A 25,252-nucleotide genomic window follows, 5' to 3' on the forward strand; every position below is an offset into this window, starting at 1 on the left:
CATGTTTATTCTTGGAATTAGACATTAGTTTATCATTTTTTTAGGTTTTTTTAAACATCTTGTGGTTGTATTTGTTTGTATCCTATTAAATAGGTTTAAAAAATCAGGACAGGTATTTTACTTGGAGTATTCCTGCAGTCTCCTCAGATTTTGAAATGATATCATTATTATGATCCACTTGTCCAATTTTTTGAACTGAATTATATGTAGTCATTTTCCAGGGAAAATTGTTCAGAGATGTTAAATCACATATACACTTACTGATTATGCCCTGAAGACACATAAATACAAATATATTGACATGATGTAAATACTGAATTACTTCAGAGATTTAACCCATCTGTACAGTCTAAGATGTAGAAATGAAACATTTGTGAGCACTACACTAACATAAGACTCAGTATGTTTATTTATTTATATTAAAAAACAAAGATGCTGTGACTTACCAAACGAGAAATCGCTGGTAGATAGACACAATAAAAAACACACAAACACACACACAAATTTCAAGTTTTCACAACCCATGGTTGCTTCATCAGGAAAGAGGGAAGGAGAGGGAAAGACGGAAGGATGTGGGTTTTAAGGGAGAGGGTAAGGAGTCATTCCAATCCCGGGAGCGGAAGGACTTACCTTAGGGGGAAAAGCCGACAGGTATACACTCGCACACACACACACACACACACACACACATATCCATCTGCACATATACAGACACAAGCAGACATATGTAAAGACAAAGGGTTTGGGCAGAGATGTCAGTTGAGGTGGAAGTATAGAGGCAAAGATGTTGAGTGGCAAGTGATGTACGAGGGGCGGCAACTTGAAATTAGCGGAGGTTGAGGCCTGGTGGGTAACGGGAAGAAAGGATATATTGAAGGGCAAGTTCCCATCTCCGGAGTTCTGATGGGTTGGTGTCAGTGGGAAGTATTCAAATAACCTGGATGGTGTAAAACTGTGCCAAGATGTGCTGGCCATGCACCAAGGCATGTTTAGCCACAGGGTGATCCTCATTACCAACAAACACTGTCTGCCTGTGTCCATTCATGCGAATGGACAGTTTGTTGCTGGTCATTCCCACATAGAAAGCTTCACAGTGTAGGCAGGTCAGTTGGTAAATCAAGTGGGTGCTTTCACATGTGGCTCTGCCTTTGATCATGTACACCTTCCGGTTTACAGGACTGGAGTAGGTGGTGGTGGGAGGGTGCATGGGACAGGTTTTACACCGGGGGCAGTTACAAGGGTAGGAGCCAGAGGATAGGGAAGGTGGTTTGGGGATTTCATAGGGATGAACCAAGAGGTTATGAAGGTTAGGTGGACAGTGGAAAGACACTCTTGGTGGAGTGGGGAGGATTTCATGAAGGATGGATCTCATTTCAGGGCAGGATTTGAGGAAGTCATATCCCTGCTGGAGAGCCATATTCAGAGTCTGATCCAGTCCCAGAAAGTATCCTGTCACAAGTGGGGCACTTTTGGGGTTCTTCTGTGGGAGGTTCTGGGTTTGAGGAGATGAGGAAGTGGCTCTGGTTATTTGCTTCTGTACCAGGTCGGGAGGGTAGTTGCGGGATGCGAAAGCTGTTTTCAGGTTGTTGGTGTAATGGTTCAGGGAGTCAGGATTGGAGCAGATTCATTTGCCACGAAGACCTAAGGTGTAGGGAAGGGACCGTTTGATGTGGAATGGGTGGCAGCTGTCATAATGGAGGTACTGTTGCTTGTTGGTGGGTTTGATGTGGATGGATATGTGAAGCTGGCCATTATACAGATGGAGGTCAATGTCGAGGAAAGTGGCATGGTATTTGGAGTAGGACCAGGTGAATCTGATGGAACCAAAGCAGTTGAGGTTGGAGAGGAAATTCTGGAGTTCTTCTTCACTGTGAGTCCGGGTCATGAAGATATCATCAATAAATCTGTACCAAACTTTGGGTTGGCAGGCCAGGATAACCTAGAAGGCTTCCTCTAAGCAACCCATAAATAGGTTGGTGTATGAGGGGGCCATACTGGTACCCATGGCTGTTCCCTTTAATTGTTGGTATGTCTGACCTTCAAAAGTGAAGATGTTGTGAGTTAGGATGAAGTTGGCTAAGGTAATGAGGAAAGAGGTTTTAGGTAGGGTGGCAGGTGATCGGCGTGAAAGGAAGTGCTCCATCGCGGCGAGGCCCTGGACGTGCAGGATATTTGTGTATAGGGACGTGGCATCAATGGTTACAAGGATGGTTTCTGGGGGTAACAGATTGGGTAAGGATTCCAGGCATTCGAGAAAGTGGTTGGTGTCTTTGATGAAGGATGGGAGACTGCATGTAATGGGTTGAAGGTGTTGATCTACGTAGGCAGATATACATTGTGTGGGGGCTTGGTAACCATCTACAATGGGGCGCCCAGAATGTTTTGGTTTGTGAAGGAAGTAGGTAGAAGGTAGGGGTGCGGGGTGTCAGTGGTGTCAGTAGGTTGATAGAGTCAGGTGAAAGGTTTTGCAGGGGGCCTAAGTTTCTGAGGATTCCTTGAAGCTCCACCTGGACATCAGGAATGGGATTACCTTGGCAAACTTTGTATGTAGTGTTGTCTGAAAGCTGATGCAGTCCCTCAGCCACATACTCCCGACGATCAAGTACCACAGTTGTGGAACCCTTGTCAGCTGGATGAATGATGATGGATCGGTCAGCTGAAAGCTGAAACCATACTGAAGGTGCGGATGAATTAACCAAAAATATATTTGCCTTGAAGTATCATGGTCCAAGAAGGCTGAGACCCGGTTTAGCAGATACACATTTCTACTGATTTTCTTGCAAATATTATCTACATGTTCTTTCCATGATAAGTATTCATCAACAACGATGCCCAAAAATTTATGTGAATTTGCATATGCAAGACCCAATGGGGATGTAAATACAGTATCAGTTATGGCAGCATTATAACTGTGGATGAACTTCATTATTACCATTTTGTCTTTATTTTCAAGAAGTTTGTTTGCTGTAAGGTATGCGGACAGAGTATTGAAACTGATCTCGGTACTGTTAGCTGCAGACTGCATATCACTGCCACAGCTGATGAAGGATATGTCATCGGCATAGCTTACGATCATGCAATTTTGGGTTTCAAACAAGCTATTTACATATACAAGGAACAGAAAAGGCCCTAGTATGCTTCCTTGAGGCACGCCACATTGAAGTGTCCTGAAGTTTGATTTGGTTGTTAGGAGCTGCTCATTATTTTGATAAGTTAGCTTTACACACTGTTTCCTGTCTTTCAAATAGGAGGTAAGTAGTTTCAAGGCTAGTCCTCTCAACCCGTACTCTTCTAGCTTACACAGAAGAATGGTATGATTCACAGTATCAAAGGATTTACTCATATCTAGGAAAGTGCCTATTACCTTGTCACTTTTGTCCAGCTTATTTAATATTTCATGTGTAACAGATGCTACTGCTGTTGTAGTAGATCTCCCTTTTCTAAATCCATGTTGTAGGTTGTTTAACAGATTGTGTTTCATGAAATTACAAACTACAAGTACACATTTCAGTTAACACACTCTTATAAATGAAGATACTTTTTCTCTTTTACTGTGATGGAGATACCTCATAAGTGCAGACAGGTGTCACATTATGTTGCCATAATATAAGCTTTTGCATTTGAAACCTAGCTATGTAAGTGTATATGTGAAGAATGAATATGCATATCACTGAAAGGATTAGGTCTTCAGGATTCAAATTACATCTAAAGAACTATTCTAGTGAGTCCTGGATGATTCACAGCTGTTCAAGGTGTCGAATGTACATGTTACGAGGGTCTATTTAACACTTATATGATTTAAGGCTACGTGCACCAATACATTTCACACAGACATTACCAAAACAATGTACAGTCAAGAATACCTTTAATATCAACTAGATACTTACAAACTAACAACTCTATTTACTTCCTGTAAACACATCTAACAAAAACATGTAACACGCAGTCTGTCATCTATTTTTGATGAACGTCTTATGGGCCGAAAGCATTATTTGTGACAGTCTTTTTGTTGTGCCTATGTTTGATTCCATGTCTCTGCTGTATGGTGAGTGGCAGCTTCCTTTTTCATAATGTTATTACATTCCATCCTAGATTTTCTATAGTTATATGAGATACATGATATTTTTGATCACAGTTTCTGCATAGAAGGTCTTGTTATGTTGTTTACTTATACATAATGTCATATATAAATACTATTTACATAATATTAGAGGTAACAATCTCAGGTGATTAATAAGTGTCGATTCACTTTAATGGTACAAAGCATTATAATATGATGGAGACTATTTATTTGTCTGTTATTAACATTGTAGGTGCACAGTTATGTAATTATTGCCATGATATACAAAAATCTGCCATTTTTATTCCAGATATTATGCTTGGAAATTTATGTACATCATGTTGACTGAAAGGTGAAGAGCTGTTTCTACTTGAAAGGAGTATTCTAGGCTGAAATGATTTACCACTGGAATATATTCACATAAGAAAGCACTTATCACTGTGGAAACAAAATGTCATGTTAAAAAGAACATTTAAGGCTGTGAAGATATAGAAGTGTTTAATTGTTATTTTTATGGTATTGATTAAAAAAAGAAAAGTTGAAAGAAGAATTAAAAAATCGTTTATACTCCATTTAATACTGACACTGTCAAATTCATTCTAATTAGTGATGAATTTGATTAGTACTTTATCTTCTAAACCTTGGTTATGCTCACAATATGTGCACCCCGACTGCTTGAGCAAGAGATACTAGTTATTAAGAACCTGTATGTATAAAGAAATTATACAGTCTGAAACATAAATGATTTAATCATACACTTGTACCATGTAATAATGCAATTACTTGAGCCATTGAATTTTTATCTGCAGGATATCAGAAACTGTAAAACCTAAGTATGCATTTTGATCATTTAGAACTGTTTATATTTTTCTGTAGTGATGCTCTGAGTGTACTGTTGATAATGGAGGCTGTGTTTTATTTCAGAGAAAAACAAAACATTGTAGTGGAATTGAGAAGTGGAATGTTGACACTTCAAAGACAAGTTTTGCTTGTTCATACAAGTTCATGGAGAGGAGAAAGGAGATCCACAATGCACTTCTAAGAAAAAAGTGTTAATAATCTTTGTAATGATAGATATGTCAGAACAGTACTTTACATAAAATGTCTATGTAATGTAAACAATAGATTAGAATTTAACGCAACATCATTTCACCAAAAAATATAGATGCTAAAGTTATTTTGTACAACAAACTTCCTATCCTGGTACATGCATGCCACAGCAAAGTCTCACCCACAGTTCTTGTGTGTAATACTTTGAGAGCAGTATGAAATGTGGTAGAACAGGATAACATAAAATACAGTGTATGATTCCATATATTTCAGAGATCGCAATACCATTGTGTGAACACTGTGCGAAGTTATATATTTGCAGAAGTTTCAGTTATACTATTGTTCAGTTTCTGTATCTTGAAAGCTAGTTGATTTATGAAGAAATTAAACGAACAATATTCCATTCTGATCAATTTGTAGAAAGATTATTCTATAAACCAAAAATTTGTGAAACCAGATGTAGGTACAGACTGAAAGCCTCCTTCCTAGGAATAATATACAAAAAAGCAGCAGTTATAATGGTAGAATTCAATTTAAAGACACTGAATTCATGGGAGGATCAAAAGTTATGGTGTAATTGTGGGTCAATTAAGAAAAATAATCAAAGCATTTTCATGAAAGATGTCATCATTTGCTAAGTTAAATTTGTAATCAGTCTTATGAGAGCCAATAAATTTCAAGTGTAAGTTTAATTAAGTTCAATTTAAACAATACTTAAAGTGATCTCATAATTGCTGGGTGTTTTACGAGGACCAACACTGGTAACCACAGTGCCTCAGTATTACATAGTATTATAACAGTTTTTGGCCAGTTTTGTATGAAACCTATATCAGATTTTGGTATTGTCTTTGAAGAATAAATTACTTAAAGAGTAATTCGAACATGTTGACTACATCATTTTAATAATTAGCGTACCACCAAAACTGTCTTGACACAGTAATTGAATACCTGACAGGAATCATAATGAAAGGATTATTTATTGCGTAGTTATATCATCCCCTCACGGAGAAACAAAGTTAAGTAATCGAGTTGATTGCAAGAAGTGGTGAAACATTGTATACTCATGACAGAAACATATTAGATTTAATGGCAGTGAGTAGACATGACCAGTTTTGGTGAGCCAAGTAGTATCCAAGTAGTATCATTGACCATGAGTTGTAGCAGCAAAGATTATCAAAGTAGAAAAGGCAACTAAAACAAGTAGAAAGTTTTGCATGTTCAGTAAACTAAACGAAATGGCAGTAGCATCATATCTCAGGCAAGAACATGAAATATTTAGCTCTGGGCAGGAGCATCTACAGGACCTGTCATTCAAGTTTAGAATAATAGTTGACTGAGCACAATTTAGGTCTGTACCTAAAAGAAAACTTCATGATGGGATTGAACCTCCATGGTACACAGTCTATGTAAAGAGTTGTAAACAAACAGAGACTATTACAGGTGTGAAACAAAGTACAGAATTACAAACAGAAAGATCCCACATGAAATGCTTCAGTTGCTGAAAGGGCAATACATGAAGCTTTTGGTGTGCTATAGAAGAAACTTATCAAAACATCACTCACAAGATCTAAAGAAATTCTAGTCTTATGTTAAGGCTGTAAGTGGTACTAAAGTTAGTGTCAAGACAAGCACAGGTGACACATGAACTGAAATTGAGGGTACCAAAGCAAAATCAGAAATGCTGAAGTCATTTTCCAAATGTTCCTCTACAAATAAAGTTCAAGCAGCATTACCCAAGTTTAGTTCTCACAACACTGTAAAGATAGATGATATAGGTATAGTGCCAGTGTCATTGGGAAACAAATGAAATCACTAAAATTAAACATGATATAATATCTACCAGATAGTATAAAAAAATTGTAGCTAATTTAGCTCCACTATTACCTATAATACATTGAAAATCATGTGAACAGCAGTTGAAAAAAAGCAAGCATGACACTTGTCTGTAAGAAGAGCAGCAGAAGTGATCCACAGAACTACCATCCAATATCATTTACCTTCATCTATTGAATATCTTAGAACAGTAGCTACTTTACACATTTACATCATCATACTCATTTGATTTGTCACTATTTTGTAGTCTACCTTTTTTTTATGTCACTGTCATCACAGCAGGCTTAAAAAGTTATCACTGCCTAGCATATGCCCTGCATTTTGTGTAATGGTTCTCTGTTGGCGTATGTGATACTGCACTACAACTGCTGCTGTATCATCTGTCCCTTGCCTCTCTCACTATGAATTTAATCAATAGAAAGTGTTTCTAAATAACTGAGATGCTGACTTGAGACAGTTATATTGTATGCTATGCTTACTGTTTAGTTTCAGTAGCACATGGCATGTTTAATGAAAAACAGGGAAAAGTTTTTTCTGTATCATTTGTTTTACTGTCTTAGGGGAATGACATTTTGCCAAGTTTTATTTCTTCAGTGAAGTAAATAATAACATTTTATATGTTGTTTTTCCAATAACTGCACTGTTGGTCAATACAATCAACAGACAAGCTACAATAATGCCAGCAACTCATCCGGGACACGGAAAAAACTATTTCTTTACTAATATTCAAATGTTACTCCTTTATTCTACATGAGATTATTTCATTTTTACTCTTTGAAAGAACTTATTTACAATATAAAAATCAAAGGGCTAAATGATATAAGTTGAATTGTCCTCTTTCTCCCTTGGAGTGATAGAAGAATACCGACTTTTACAATTATGGCCAAACAGAACACTGTGATGTTGGTTCATTTTTGTTTTGTTATAGCACAGGAGGCAGCTACTTTCCAGTAATTATGCAGCAGATATTTCTCAGTTTAGGTATTTCTGACTAGTATTATTTTTCCTCTAGCTGCTTGGAAATTTTAAATAATGAATGTATATGTACATGTACTTTGTTTGTTATATCTGGTCTTAATTTTTGTTAATTTATTTAGGTATCTACTGCTGTCGTTGAGCCATACAACTCAATCCTGATGACACACAGCAACATGGAATATTCAGATTGTTCCTTCATGGTAGATAATGAAGCTATCTATGACATCTGTCGACAGAAATTGGACATAGACAGACCAACATATAAAAATTTAAATCGTCTCATCAGTCAAGTGGTGTCTTCAGTAACAGCTTCTCTACGCTTTGATGGTGCACTTAACGTTGACCTAAATGAATTCCAGGTTAGAAACTTCCTCTTGAAAAATTGTCAAAATACTTGTAAGTACCAAGATGAACTTTGCATTATTAGTTATATACATAGCTTACATGGCACTGTAAAAAATTCATCTTCCCTACAGTTCAGTGATGATATCTTTCTATAAGTTCATTCAGTCAGAGATTTCTAACATACATTTCAAATACTAACATTCAAAACTATACATGAGAATGAGCCAAAACATTGTGACCATCTGCTCAGTAGTGTATAAGTTCACCTCTGGAACACAGTAGCGCAAACATTCTGTGAAACTTGTATTCAAATAGTTCTTTGTTAATTTCTGGAGGTATGTGACACCAGCCTTCTAAATCTAGGTCATGCAATTCCTGTCAATTATGGTCTGGTGATTTGTTGGCATTAAGCTGATGTCCAACAGCTACCCAGAAGTGTTTCATTGGGTTTATATCTGGCAAATTTGGTGCCAATAGATCAGCTGAGTTCAGTATCAGTCTCCTCAAACAATTGTAGAACAATTCTGACATTCTGGCACAGACAGCTATCCTGCTAGAAAAAGTAGTAGCTGCCTGGGATGACAACAAGCATGAAGGGATGTAAGTGATTCACAATAAAATTCACATAGCCCACAGCTATCATGATCCCTTCAATTATTAACCTCCCCCCCCCCCCTCCCCAATGGCTGGGCCGTATCCATGGTGTAATGCATATTCTGAGCATCTGTTCATCTAGAAGATGGCATATCCAAACACACCCATGATCTGGTGTAACAGGAAGCACAATTCATCCTAGCAGATGACATACTTCCATTAATCCATGGTCCAATCCTGATTATCCTATTCCCACTGCAGTTGCAATTGTCAGTATTACTGGGCGAACATAGAATACTAGGCCAACATAGAAACATGTAGGGCCAGTCTGCTGCAGAGCTACATGTTCAACAACATGTACTGAACAATGTCCTCCGAAACACTTGTGCCTGTACCAGCCTTGTACTCTATGGTAAAACCTGCCACAGACCAATGCATATCATACTTTACAGAGTCTCCAAGCTCTATGTTCTCTGATGAGGCTTGGGTGCCAAACAAGCTGACACCTACTAATCGTTTCATCAAACTTTAACCATCTTCCATAGGTGCTCTCAAAAGTAGCATGTGAACAACCAACCAGCTTCACCATTTTCAAAATGATCATTCTCAGACATCATGTCATGACAATCTGCCCTCTGTGAAAGTCACTTACATCAGTCCATCTTGCTAGAATGATTCTCCGTGCGTCTCTGCTACATTTCTATACTTTTATTATCATTTGTTTATGTTACATGCCCACAATGTCACCTCATGGTAGACAGTGGTCATAATGTTTTGGTTCTTCAGATTATTTTGTTATTATTAGTATAAAGTACTACTAGTAGTTCTTTATATTGTATTTTCCCCACATCAAAACTAATGCTCAAGTAAGTAAAACAACTTCCATTGTTTAAGATTGCACCTTGGTCTAAGTCTCAGTTTGGTGTTGTGTATTCTGTGCTCCTGTTGCAAGCAACTTATCATAGACATAAAACCAGAAAACCCTGTGGAAATTCCAGCTGGTAATGCTCATAGGAAGAAACAGAACACCAGTAAATGCAATTAACGAACACTTTATTGCTAAATATAGACAGACAATGAAACATGTGTGCATGATACCATTGTTTACAATGAACTGTGTGAGTCAAAAATATTCTTCCTATGGGAGGCTAAACTCACTACCAAAGAGTCTTACTTTGTAATATTTTACATCATGAATTCAACATAGGGGCAACCGATCCCAACCGCCTCCAACCCCACCTCAGTGCGGGGCACTTGCAGAAGGAAGTCACCAAAATTCACAGCTGCTGACATTACCTGGGTGCAGTTGTGCAGTGACCAGCATGCTGTGGCTGGCTACAATGCAGGACATGGCTGGAAAACAAGTGTAGTGCTGGTGTCCCTCTCCCCTGGATATCACTCACTATGCAGTTATTTTGAAAGGCATCTTAAACTGTATGGCTTTTTGTGCACTGGGCCTCAGATCCTTTGCTTCCCATTCTTTATTTACTATCTTGATGATACCATGTTGTTCCATCACTCTATAATATTCAGTTGCTGAAAGAATATCGTCCTTATTTGGTAGTCTTTTTCCACTCTACCAGCACCCAGCACTCTGACAGGAGGCATATACCTGTGACCAAAGACAGGGAAATAATGTACCAGCTTATAAAATTTCCTGTTCTCTTCCATGAAGGCCATTAGTACGCACATCATTACCGTATTTTTATTTTGATTGGTCCAGGAGTCAGAAAATAAATGAATTTTATTTAGACAATTTTCTGGCTGGTATTCCTCAAGACTTCTGAAAAATTCACTAGAACAGAGGCTACTTGGATGCATACTTTCAGTCCTGTTTTGAACCAAATATAAAAACCAATCCTTTTCTTAACCTCTACTGATAAATAAACCATGATGCTCAAATTGTGTAGCCAAACCCATCTTGAATAAAATACTTCACCTACAGAGGCTTTGGTATTAACTGATTCTGTTCTATTTCAAAACATATTTTAACCACATCTGGATTTTCCTCCTCTATTATTACACAGAACTTTTTTGCAATAAGTTTGTAGAAGATTTGTTACTAATTGATGCTTTTTCTCCATATTGTGTTCCTTTTATAATTTCACTAAACCAATCTTTCATTTTGAGCATGTAACACCAGACTGCTGTCCTCTGGTAGGTGTGTTGTGTATTGTTGTCACATCTGTCAGATTTAATCATGCACCAGCTAGTAACACTGAATGCAGCAGCAGTGGTGACAGTTTATTCTTTGACTTTTTCATTCTGATTTTCATTCTTCGTAATGTGTACAGAGTTTTTCCCTCTTATGAGCTACTGCTTATCATTGAGGGGTGGTTCTGCTTTCAAGTATAACATCTCTAATATATTCATTCCACAGAGTTATTATGTGTTGGGTGCGTTTAATCAGTTTTAAGATCCTACTTTTTACAGATCATGACAGTGGTATTTCAGTCACTACCACTAGGATTAATAACTACACACTATTTGAAAGTCAGACAGCTGTAATTCTAGCTGCACCAAACAAATGGTGACCCTGATGTGATTTTAAGCTGACTAGAATTAATCTGCAATCATAATTTTAAAACAAATTTGCAAGATGACAAATGAACCAACTGTATCAAGATTATCTGTGCGCTTACCCCTGTTCTGGATGCATAATCCTGTACTGTGGTTCACACAAGCTGAAAGGAGATTTTATTACAGCAGCATCACTACTGATTCAATGAAGATTGGTGTAGTAGTGAGCCAGCTAGATCACTGCTTTGCTGCGGAAGTACAGGACACCCTAACTGCACTACCAGTGGCAAACTCTTACAACAAGCTCAAGACAGAATTAAACCAAACAGTTGCAGCTTCACAGGAAGACATAATACCATCAAGTGTTGACATAAGAGGATACTGGAGACAGCAAACCAGCATAGTACCTTCAGCTGCTAAGGAGCGAGGTAGATACTGGTACTCTTCCAGATAAGTTGTTGCATGTCATTTGAAGCAGCTGCCTACTACCTCAAGTCAAGGCAATAGTAGCATCCAAAACAGAAATGCCATTGGACAGCACTACAGAGCTTGCATACAGATTTCTAGAAGTCATCACTCCTGCTCATGTACCACAGCACTAGAGTTGTGCAACAGTACAACAACAACAGCAGCAGTTGTGCATGCCAAGTACAACTCTCTAGTAGCAAAGGTTGAGTCAATGAGCAAACAAATCAACAAGTGGTTGTCTCAGAGCAGTATCAGAAATGATAGAGGGTGATAACATAGAAGATCAAGGAGCCATTCATTGCCTAGTACTATGTCTTCTAATACAGAGCATCTATTATGCTGGTACCATCACAAGCCTGGAGAACAGCTGTGAAAGAGTACTGCAAAATGGTCCTTTCCCAGACACCAGCAGTAGTCACTCATAGGCACAGCTAACAGCCTGCCAACACTGCAGCAACTGTTTATTGGCGACAGGAGATTTGGTCCAAAATATTTGGCAAACACTGGTCCTGATTTAAGTTTATCGCCATAAACTTCAGCTCATCATTACAGACCACAGATGGCCTTCTGTTTGTCAGTGATGAACAACTCTTCCAAATTGATGTATGGAACAAAAGAGTGCAATTGGATTTTGGACTGCATAGCTTCTTCATCTGGGACTTCACTGTTGCTGATATCTCAGAAACAATAATAGGTGATGATCTTCTGGTTTATTACCATCTGCTGCCAGATGTTATGAATGTTCAGCTCATTGACAGTGTTACTGGACTGTCTACTACAGGATTTTGTTAGTGTGTGCAAGTGCACAGTGCAACGCTAGCACAAGTGAATGATTGTAAGTATGCCTCTCTGTTACAGCAATTCCCTGCTTTGACTTAATCTGCAGGTGCTCCTAAACAAGTGCTACACAATATAGTGCAGCATATTAAAACTACTGATGGGCTACCAGTATCATGGGGACTAAGCAGTTGCTACCCTATTTTGTGGCTATTACTAAAGCCAAGTTCAACACCATGCTCAAAAAAGGCATTATTCAACTGATTAGCTTCTCTGAGAATATGTACATGATCTTTGGCTTATGAAATGCTGCTCAGATGTGGCAACAATTCATTGATTCAATTCTGCAAGGACTGCCATATTGTTTTGCGTACCTCAATGATATTCTTATTTTCTTGGCCAACAAGGGGCATAACCAACAACATCTTACTCAAGTATTCAGGCATTTAGAGCAGTATGGCATGGTCTTATATACAGCTAAGTGTGTGTTCAGACAATCTGAGATTACTTTCCTTGGTCATCAGATATCTTGCACAGGCTCCCAGCCATTTGTGTAGGTACTTGGTGATAGACCTCAGGATATCATAAAGTTAAAATTTATTGAAAACAAAAGATGCCACACCGATCAACCACAAGCATTGGCAAAGACGTTAATCATGAATGCGCGGTAAGGCACAGACAAATGAAGAAAAATAAACCATCATTCATTTTTCCTTGAACATGATTTTGTTTCTGACTCTCTCATATGTAGAAGTTCCTGTTAAGAAGTGCGATTTGGAGTATGACGGGCTACAAGTGTTTTGTATCATATATGGTTTGAAATAAGAGAAGTTTTGATATCAGTATTAAGTATTTTTTACTGAAGTGAAGTGGAACCAAGTAAGGAGGATTTTATTATTTTTGACATGCACTGGTGTCCTTGTAGTCTGTTGCCTGCATCTACAATTAAAATGAAGTCCAATTAGCCAGAAATTGTTAAAGCACAAGATTTCTAATAATGCAATTGTAATATACTTTAGATTAATTTTTCTTTCCGTGCATATATGTGTTATTATTATTATTATTATAACACAGCTGGCGATCTGAGTACCAGGACTTCAGGGCATCGGTTGTGAGTAGGGTTTGTTAATTGTTGTTATAGTAAGAAATTTCTATGACATTGTTATTAGTCATAAAAACTAATTGTCGGTATTTTCTGTTTACATGAAACACAATGGGGAGAAAGTAAAGCAAAAAGGCAAAAATTGGGGAGAAAATTATGGAAAGGAATAAGAACTGGACACAGGTTATATAAAATTTTCCATAGTAAGCCGTTTTATTCAGTGCAGCAAAGGTAGGATGGCTACCCAAGTTGCTTGCATGGTTACAATTGGTAGTGCCTCTTTTGATGTAGATAGAAGCCTTTTCCTCATCATTCCCTTCCTTGAATTTTACTGTGAAAAATTTACAGAAATTTTTCATTGTGATACACATTGTCAGTAAAATGTAACGAATTGCAGTACAATAGTTTTCACATCATAGTAGACAGAAAGCAGTCTTTGAAATTAGGTAAATTACAATTATCAAGTGTAATAAATAGCATAAGAAATTTTAACATTTTTGTAAAATTTTTATTTTTTGCATATTCACACAACATGGCAGAAAAATATATGGCCATTGTTGAGAGCAACAGCGAAAACACAATCAGCCAAGATGGCATAGAATTGCGCGACCAAACAATTGAAGTTCAGGCGCCATGCATGACTAGTGCAGAAAGTTTAAATGGGTCAGAGATGAGCGTCACAGGTGTGACAAATGATAGCGACACCCCACAGCAAAATAAGCTTGACGAAACAATGTCTATGATTGATGAGATAAGGTCACACATTTCCCAAAGTGGCATACCACTCACGAATGAAACATTAGAGAGAAACTCCAATATGAGTTTTGACAACACGTTACAAACACCACTTGGTCACAACACTAACATTAACTTGGAAAGTACAGCTGACAGCAACCACAATAGTACAACTGAAGCACTGCTGAGGCAGTTACTATCTAACATAAACATGAAGTTTGGTGATTTGAAACACAATATGAACACCAATTCCAGTGATATAAAACAAAATACAAAACTGATACTTTGACACATGATCTGAACACCATCACACAAGATCTAAATACGATGAAACAAGAGCAAAAACAAGTATTCAAGGATTTGCAAGACATGGCCTCACAGAAGTCTGATGACTGAGCCAAAAATTTTCATACTGAAATCAACGAAAAATTGAATGATATGGTATGTAAAAACAAGTAAAGCTTGAAGTACTTTCTGAAGTTAACAGTAACATTACGGAGCTAAAACAGAAGATAGATACTTTTAACCACCATTATGATCTAGTAGAGCAACAGATAAGGAAAATCAAAAACACAAACACAACTATTGAAGCCACACAGTGTTCGGTAGTAAAAATGGTAACCACTGTCATTAAGAAACTAAATAAAGACTATGAAGCTTATCTCTAGCTGCAGAAGTGCTTACTTTAAGGGTAGCAACATTAGAAATTGACTCAGTATGAGCTAAGAAGGAGAGAGGAAAGATCGATGAAAATCTGAGTGATATCATTAGTTAAGCTGAAGCAGTTATGTTACACAAGGGTAATACCATTGCAGAGAAGTTAGTAACAGAGTGTGAAAGTTATACACAGATGTAGTAGAAAAGGATACTCAGAAAAAAGAAAATGAAATAGTGAACAAGGTAAACATTGACCTACAAGCCGCGGAAAATGGATCAACAATCTTTTAGAAGAAAATATTACCAGATCTTGAAATATGCAAGTAAATAACACACAGGCAACAGTGAACAAACCGAAACCTGTCGATATGTATCCACAAATTGTAGCAAGTCCCACAGCAGGTACCAGTGACATTTTCAGAGTGCAAAATGTAATCATGCCCATAACTCTGATACCTGAACAATTAACAACCAGAATTACAGGTAACTACAGTAACAACATAAATACGACTGAAAATGACATGTGTCTATCAACTATTTTTGCAGTTGAAGGTTTGCTGAGACATCAACAGCTTCCTACATTCACTACCGAAGGTAAAAGAATGAACACAATAGTATTTATCAGTGCTTTTTGCATGTATTTCCACGCAACTAGACGGAAGCACAAAAAATCAGATTTGTTGTGGGATATATGCAAGGTGACGTTCTTTTATGGGCAACTGAAGTGGCTGAATTTTGCAGCATTTATATCCAATTTGAACGAGCTTTCCTTGATAAATACTGGTCTGAGGCAGTGCAAGAAAGACTCAGACAGGAGGTTTTCAACCCCGCACAATTCAATGGCAAATACGGTAGTCTATGTGGATACTTTGAAAAATATGTTAACAAGACAAGCTACTGGAGGAACCCAATATCACAGGTAGACTTGTTAAAAAATTTGAGAAGTTGTTTACCATTGCACATTAAAGAATAATCTATGAGGAAAGACCTGTACCCAATACAGCAACAGAAAATCAGACACAACAATAACATAGTTACATAAACCAGCCAGTAAAACATGAACTAAACACACAGCAAGGATGGTACACACAGCAGCAATGTTATGTACCCAGAGGTAATGAGTACGGTAACAGAAACGGAAAAAACAAACAATTTAAAAGAAATTTTCAAAACAACAGGAGTAATTTCAATGTATGAGCAAATTACAGTCCACCATCACAAGGACCTATGCTGAACATAAACAGAAACAGTCAGTCGCATCAGTGGACAATGTGCAGCAACAGTGTCATGCCTTATGTAGTATAACAGCCGACCTTTGGGCAGCAAAATAACAGCACAGCAGCTAAAAACACAAATTGGCGAAGTACCCACACAGTGCAACTAACTGAAATTGCTCCAGGTAATGAATTAAGTCACACTACGCCGTCATAAAACACCAACTGGTCATAGTTAAGCCCCATCCTATTGACCTCTCTGGGAGTGGGGGCAAAGCAAAACTACAAACATGTTCCATAAGGTTGACAAACAAAGAGACATCAGGGATGATGTGTATCAGCATGAGTTAGATACAACAAAGAAAATCCAGGAAGAACAAATACAGGCATTCATTAAGTCGAAAATATTTAACATTGACACACAGTTAATTTTAGATACAGGTTCAACTACCAACATAATGTCAAATGTATTTTTCTGTGAATTGAAGAAGAGAGGCATATTCCCAATATTTCCTGTCCAAAATTGCTAGGTGCAAACTGCTGCAGGCAGTAAGACTAAATTGGTTAAACATCAGGCATTTATTTCACTACAAATTGAACATTCTACAGTGACATGAATTTTCTTATAATTGACAAACTTATAGCTTATTATATTATTGGCATTGACATGTTTATAGAACATACAAAACAAAGATTGACATGCACTTTTATGTAAAGGATCAGATTTTTTCTATTGATTTAGTCAAAACGCCTGCTGAAAGTAATAAAAACAAACCAGAGTCAAACGTAATTGTACAATATTCCTTTCCAGCAGTATATTTCACAAACAAATTTGATACTGAACAAGAAGCAAACACTGAGGTTAGTTACAAAATGGTAGAGCAGAAACTAAGTGAATCACAGGTATTAAATGATATGCAATGACAAGAACTTTCTAACTTGTTATTTAAGTATGCAAATGTTTTCAGTAAGGAGCCGGGAGTAATCAAAGCCTATGCTTATAACTTTGAATTCTATCCACATGAAACATTTTGTGTAGTGTCATATCCTATTCCATGGGCAAAATGAGAGGTGGTGAGGGAAGGGATGTAAAATGTAAAATGTGATTTATTGGTCTCATTACATACATTGTACAGATCATATGATCTGTTGTACAGAAGACATGTCCAGTTTAGCAAAAATATAATGTATAATGATTTACAGAAATTCTTTTTACACTATTTTAAGAATAATGCTCATAAATACAACACTACAATATTTACTATAAATTAACAATTTAACAATTTCCTTTGTTGTACACAGACAACACTGCAATATTAGCTATAGATTTTTGTTGTTCAAAGTGTCAGACTGTCTTTAGTGATTTCATCAATGGTGTAGTAACATTTCCCTATTAAAATATTTTGGAGTAAACTTTTCAGTGAACTGAGGTCATTGTTAATATGTTTCTTCCTTTTAATTTGATATATATTTGTAGCCCCATGTACAGTGGTGTCTGAGCATAAAGCTTTAAGTGGTGTGAATGAAATTTGAAGTTTTCCTTGTGATGAGTACCATAGCTATGCTTAAAACAGAACTTTTCGAGATTATGTTGATTATTATAAACAAAAATGAAAATTCAAAAATGTACAATGAAGAAATTGAAACTTCCTGGCAGATTAAAACTGTGTGCCTGACCGAGACTCGAACTCGGGACCTTTGCCTTTCACGGGCAAGTGCTCTACCATCTGAGCTACCGAAGCACGACTCACCCCCAGTACTCACAGCTTTACTTTTGCCAAGAGATGAGATACTGGCAGAAGTAAAGCTGTGAGTACCAGGCATGAGTCGTGCTTCGGTAGCTCAGATGGTAGAGCACTTGCCCGCGAAAGACAAAGGTCCCGAGTTCGAGTCTTGGTCGGGCACACAGTTTTAATCTGCCAGGAAGTTTCATATCAGCGCACATTCCACTGCAGAGTGAAAATCTCATTCTGGAATGAAGAAATTGTTAGTATTTTTAATTTCTTGAACCATGAGCAACATGACTCACTTTTGTGGGTATCACACATTTTTTAGTGATTTTCTTCTGAAGAATTAGTAGCCTTGTACTGCTTCTAGAGTTTCCCCAGAAAATTATACCATACCGAATAACAGGTTCAAAATAATTGTGGTAGACTGTTTTTCTTGTGTCCATACGAGTGGCACCAGATAAAATAAACATTGCAAAAGCTAGGGAATTTAATCTAGTTGCTAGGAAGTCTATATATGTCTTCCAGTTTAAAGTTTTATAAAGGTTTAGGCCCAAGAATTTCACATGGCCCACTTCTGTCATCAGTTGATTATTATGGGCTATTTGTACAGGACATGTTGTTGACAATTTAGAGAGAAATTGCGTTATCTGGGACTTAGTGACATTGAGCTTTAGTCCATTTTTATGGAACCAGGATTCCAGTTTCCCCAGAACATTTTCTATACTATCTGGAATCTTTTCTATTGTATCATTTTCTATCAGGACTGAGGTGTCATCTGCAAACAAGACTGAATGAGCATCAATATTTAATGGTAAATCATGTATATACAGCAAGAACAGTATTGAATCCTGTGGAACTCCTTGGGAAATTGTTTTCCATTCGCAGTGGTAGTTAACTTAATTTGATGTTAAAATAACTCTTTGTTTCCTTTATGTCAGATAAGAATTGAACCACTGTAATGCAGTATCTTCAATCCCATAGCTCTTCAGTTTTTGAAGTAATAATAGGTGGTTCACCAAATCAAGGGCTTTTGTTAGATCACAGAATATTCCTGAGACTTTTTACCCTGGTCTAGTGACGTGCGTATTTTTTTCTGTAAATTCTCTGATGGCACTTATGGTGCTTTTTACTTTTTGAAAACCAAACTGATTTTTACAAATAATGTCATTTGCTGTAAGGAAATTTTCTTGTTGTTTTTCCACAAGTTTTTCAAATATTTTAGAAAAAACAGGGAGGAGAGAGATAGGCCCGTAGTTTCCCATATCATCTGGTGATCCCTTTTTAAATAGTGGCTTAATCTCTGCATATTTTAGGACATCTGGGAAAGACTCATTTTCAAAGGACTGGTTTACAAAATAGTCAGTGGGTATGAAAAAATATGTCATACTGCCTTGATTACCATGGAAGGTATTCCATTCCATCCTGCTTATTTTTTTGTTTTTTAATGATAATATTGTGTCTTCCACATCTTTCTGAGTGATTTTTCTGGATTAAAAAAAAATGTTTTGTATATCATCTCTGTGCCTGAAAATCATATTGTTCTGATGGGCTGTCATGTCTACATCAGATTTTGCTATATTGACAAAGAAATCATTGAATCACTTTGACATTTGAACATTACTTACAATAGTATCTCCATGAAACCAAATTTGAGAAATTTCTTGACTATTAACATTGACTCTCAACTCTTCACAACAGGCCAGACTGCCTTTCTTTTATTTCTTTGTTTATGAATGTAATATTTGCCAGTTTTTTTGCTGCCAGTATCACTTTTTTGAATGTAGTCTTATAGCGCTTAACATAATTTACAAAATTTTCTCTGAATAAACACAAAAAACAGTCTAAAAATTTATCAAAAATTTTGTTGCTTGAATCACAGCAGTCTAAATGCCAGCTTATAACACTTATCACAACAATTTTCATTGCTAAAATTCCTCATTATATAAGGTTCAGATTTTAGTTCCTCTGTTTTGGGGAGCTCTATAAACAAAGCTGAGTGATCAGATATTCCTAGATCTAGGTAAAACTTCCTTGTATCATCAAACTGATAATTCGTAATAATATTATCTATGCTGGATGCTCAGTGCAAGTTCTCTCTAGTGCACAAGGTAAAGTTTAACTTGAAACCAGATTTTTGTATTAAATCACAAAATTTTTCAATATCACTGCTTTTAGTTAATGTATTTAAGTTGAAGTCTCCCACAATCACTATCTGCTTCTTGCTTTCTTTTTAAAATTTACCTAAGAGATACTGAAATTTTTCTAAGAACAATTTAATAGCAGAACTCCCAGGAACTCTATAAATTGATATTATGACAGTATTTAAATCATGCAGCTCTACATAATAGCTTTCAAAAATACATTCTTCATTTAGATAACTAAAATCTTCCTTCACTTGAAAGTTTAAGGAGGCACGCAGTAAAATACAGGAGCCCCCAAAAGCTGCTGGAAAGTTTGAAATTACTAATTTTATTTAGAATGTTCATACATCCTTTTGTGGGCCAGTGTTCATTTAAGCAGACTACCTTTGTTTGCCAGTTCAGAAAGTATAACTTGCAGTTCACCAATTTTAGAGTAACCTAGTTTCTACATTTTCTGCTAAACCATTTATATTTTGATGGATCAGGATAGAATTTTTGAGTATGTTTATATTTTGAAGAGCCTCACTTGTTCCATTATATTTACAGTTTCCATTTTGGATCACCACTTTCGTTTCCTCACCCCTTTCGGATGTTTTCAGTTTCCATTGCTTTTATGTTTTCAGTTTCCATTGCTTTTAATGAATTATATGATTAATTTGTATTGTAGTCCTATATTACCAGTAAGTAAACCAGATAGTTCTGTAAGATTAGTTCTCTATGCAGGATACATCAATAAGATTATAGTACCAGTACGCATAAGACCAGATAACTTGGACAAACAGCTTCTAAAGTTTTACTATATGGTACAAAATTTTTCTACATCTCAATCTCAAGATGTCCTACTGCCAAATTAATCTCCATGAAGAAAGTCAAAAATATACTCAATTTATTTGTGATGGCAGAAGTTACAGTTTCTGTGTTCTACCTTTTGGACTGAACATTAGCACAGGCATGTTTATATCTGCTTTGGACACAGTTTTAGGACCAGAATTGCTTAGCAAAGACACTATTTATGTAGATGACTTGCTAATAGCCACACCCACTTGGTTAGAACATATCAGGCTCATTGAACAGGCACTTCAACGATTTGCAGATTACAGAGTAACAGCCAAATTAAAAAAGTCTAGTTTTGATAGGAAGCAAGTTAAATTTTTAGGACATTTTGCATCAGAACAAGGTATATTACTTGATCCAAAAAAGCTTTATGCCATACGCAACTGTCCAGCTCCAAGGAATAAAAAACACCTAAAAGCCTTTTTAGGACCAGCATCTTTTTTTCGTAAATTCGTACCACAGCAACTGATGAACAGTAATGCATTACTCACCTTGTTACGAAAAAATACACTTTGCTTATGGGATGATAAGTGTCAGGAGGACTTTAATAACAGTAATCAGGCATTAGCCAATGCAAATATTCTTAGCCACCCTGATATTCCCAAGGATTTTTGTCTATGCACAGATGCCTCATCTCAAGGGCTGGGGGCATGTCTGCTCCAGATGCAAGAAGAAGAAGATAAAGAAGTACACAAGGTCTTCAGTTTTGCTAGTTGTACATTATCAGAAGCAGAAAGATCTTACTCTGTGTCAGAGTTGGAAAGTTTAGCTGTAATATGGGCATTTAAAAAGTTTGAATATTTTTTTGTGGGGCAAGAATATCAAAGTTTGCTGTGACCACCAGTCACTGTCATTTCTTTTAACATGTAAACTATTGCATTTTAGACTAGCTAGGCGGTGTCTATATTAACAAGAATTCAATTTTGGAAGTCAGAACGTTATTGCAGAAGCCTTGTCTAGGCTACCACAAGGTTTAGAGGAATTTAGTGAATTAACAGAGCAGGATGCAGAAATCAAAACGTTATTAATGCAAGGTACAGCACAACAGTCTGATTACCATAAGTTTTCTAAGCAAATGAAAATTATACAACAGCAACGTCACAGATTGAGTAAAGTCATGCAAAACCTTAAGCAGGATGAAAGTGGAAAGGCAAGTAAATGGTATCAGGAGTACAACGGCGTTTTGTTTCATAGGAAACATGAGAAATATTATCAATGGTGTTCATGTATTCCTGAAGATTATATCAACGAATTTATAAGGCACACACTTGAAATATGGGGACATTATGAGGCAGGCAAGTGTACTGAAAAATTTGCAACACTTGGTTATTTTCCACATCTGAGAAGGCAAGTCCTACAGGTATAAAGAAAATGTGCAGTATGTCAAAATCAAAACAGTCCAATGTGCCAAAATATACTGAGCTACACCCAATACTCACAAAACACCCTCTAGGTATAGTATCCCTGGACATAGCTGGTCCATATCCAAGAAGTAAAGGAGGAGTAAAATACATATTAGCACTATATGATATTTTCTCAAAACATATTACATGATATGTGTGCAATTAAAAATGCAACAGCTACAAATATATGTATGCCATTAAAAATGCAACAGCCACTAATATCAGAAAAAGAATTGAGGGAGACTGTTGGATAAGAGTAGGTAAACCAAATGTACTACTAACTGATAATGCTTCATAATTCGTTGGGCAAAAGTGGAAACAATTATGGCCTCACAGGGGGTGAAACATATAAGCCTTTTTCACCCAGAAGCAAGCCCAGTAGAATGAGTCTGTAAAGAATTTAATAAATTTATTAGGACATACACCACGCATAAACACACCCGATGGGTAGAATACATAACCCCTTTCATACAGTTTGTCAATAACTTTCCACATTCTTCACCAGATTTCACACCTAACAAACTGCTACTCTGGACAAAACAAACAAATGAGCAGGAGTTGCCCACACCAAAAGTACCCATTACATAAGTGACACTACAGGACAAAATCAAACAAGTCATGGTTTCACTAGAAAACAGGGTCGAGTATAGAAAGAAAATTTATGATAAGAAACTGCAACATGTTACACAATTTTTTGATGGGCAACGAGTCCTCTTAAGGATGCATCCTAAATAGACAAAATTTGGTAAACTGAATAATAAGTGGTAATTAATCTATTCAGGACCATATGTAATTTGCAAAATGCTATACCCTGGGATGTACAGATCAGTCCATGAGAAAACAGGGAGAGACAAGGGTCTCTACCCTCACAAAGATATAAAGCTTTTATGGAATGATGAAGCAAGGTTGAATGTTTTCTTTCTATCACACGATAATTGTACATAGTGTACATAACTCAAAGTGTAATTTTTCTTCTGGTGTGTATTTTGAGATAAAGTAATGTGTATAGGCATAAGTAGTTCTTTTGATTTGTACACATAGGCATAACATTAACAGCAATAAGAAGTAATACATCGCTTCATGCAAAGTGGAAGTATCACCAAAATAAGATTATGGCTCAGCTGACTGCACTCAACAATACGTGCTGATGTCAGTATTGGGAGAGGAGGCATTGACCGGTGGGCATGTCCACACATATACAGACACAAGCAGACATATTTAAAGACAAAGAGTTTGGGCAGAGATGTCAGTCGAGGCGGAAGGGCAGAGGCAAAGATGTTGTTGAACGACAGGTGAGGTATGAGTGGCGGCAACTTGAAATTAGCGGAGATTGAGGCCTGGTGGATAACAGGAAGAGAGGATATATTGAAGAGCAAGTTCCCATCTCCGGAGTTCGGATAGGTTGGTGTTAGTGGGAAGTATCCAGATAACCCGGACGGTGTAACACTGTGCCAAGATGTGCTGGCCGTGCACCAAGGCATGTTTAGCCACAGGGTGATCCTCATTACCAACAAACACTGTCTGCCTGTGTCCATTCATGCAAATGGACAGTTTGTTGCTGGTCATTCCCACATAGAATGCGTCACAGTGTAGGCAGGTCAGTTGGTAGATCACGTGGGTGCTTTCACACGTGGCTCTGCCTTTGATCGTGTACACTCGCACACACACACATATCCATCCACACATATACAGACACAAGCAGACATATTCAAAGACCAAGTCTTTACCCCCAAATATATATAAAAACAAAGAGGATGTGACTTACCAAACGAAAGCGCTGGCAGGTCGATAGACACACAAACAAACACAAACATATACATAAAATTCTAGCTATCGCAACCAACGGTTGCCGCATCAGGAAAGAGGGAAAGAGAGGGAAAGACGAAAGGATGTGGGTTTTAAGGGAGAGGGTAAGGAGTCATTCCAATCCCGGGAGCGGAAAGACTTACCTTGGGGGAAAAAGGATGGGTATACACTCGCACACACACACATATCCATCCACACATATACAGACACAAGCAGACATATTCAAAGACCAAGTCTTTACCCCCAAAGCCCTAACACTTAAAGTTCCCATCTCTGGCTGCAACCCTTCTTTCCATCAGTCCCTATACCAGTTCCAAACTGAACAATCCATTGCCCTCACCCACCTAATCCTTCACCTACACATCAACTCAGCCAACGAACACACCTGTCAACTCCTATCCTTAATAAAAGTCCTCAATATTTCCTCTCCCACATCCACACCGGCTGTTCAGAGCATCCTCCTACAGGCCAACCGCAAATAAGAACAGCATGCCACCCTCCACCTTAAAAATTTATCCAATCTCCTGATTTCCCACCTCCAGAAAGGCAACTCACTCACCCTTCACAACCTTTCCAGCAAACCTCAACCTCCTCTCATTGCACACAGACCCAGTCTCTCCCATCTACTCAATCTCCCACTTCCAGCTCCACTTCCCCCAAAACCTCAAAATTCCAGTCAACACAATCTGGAACCACAACACCCTAATTCGGTAGTTAACCTTTCCTCCAAACCTCTCTCCCAATCTGAAACCTCTGTCCTATCCAATGGCCTCACCTTCAGCCCCACTCCCAGGTTCAACCAAACAGCCCTTGTCAAAGATTTACTGTCCTACACCCATACTCTCTGCTGGAAATATCACTTTGCCACGAAGAAAAATGATCCTAATCCTACTCCTAATGATCCAACTCCCCAAGACACTATCCAAATTGAACCCTGCCTGGAACAGTTCGTCCTCAGTCACAGCGGGACCCACCTCCTCTTCCTCAAAATCACCCTCTCCAAAC

At 37.5% G+C, this 25,252-nt stretch overlaps 1 protein-coding gene across 1 annotated transcript in view; it reads left to right on the forward strand.

The window, feature by feature from the left end:
* The window catches only part of LOC126260259 (tubulin alpha-4 chain-like), a 235,578-nt gene that overhangs the window by 89,523 nt on the left and 120,803 nt on the right, over window positions 1-25,252 (forward strand). Inside the window, exon 3 of the mRNA XM_049957589.1 lies at window positions 8,041-8,280. Coding sequence (XP_049813546.1) covers window positions 8,041-8,280 — 240 coding nt within the window. The remainder of the gene's footprint in view (window positions 1-8,040; window positions 8,281-25,252) is intronic.

Source organism: Schistocerca nitens, chromosome 5 (genome assembly GCF_023898315.1).
Source record: "Schistocerca nitens isolate TAMUIC-IGC-003100 chromosome 5, iqSchNite1.1, whole genome shotgun sequence".
NCBI classification, from domain to species: domain Eukaryota; kingdom Metazoa; phylum Arthropoda; class Insecta; order Orthoptera; family Acrididae; genus Schistocerca; species Schistocerca nitens.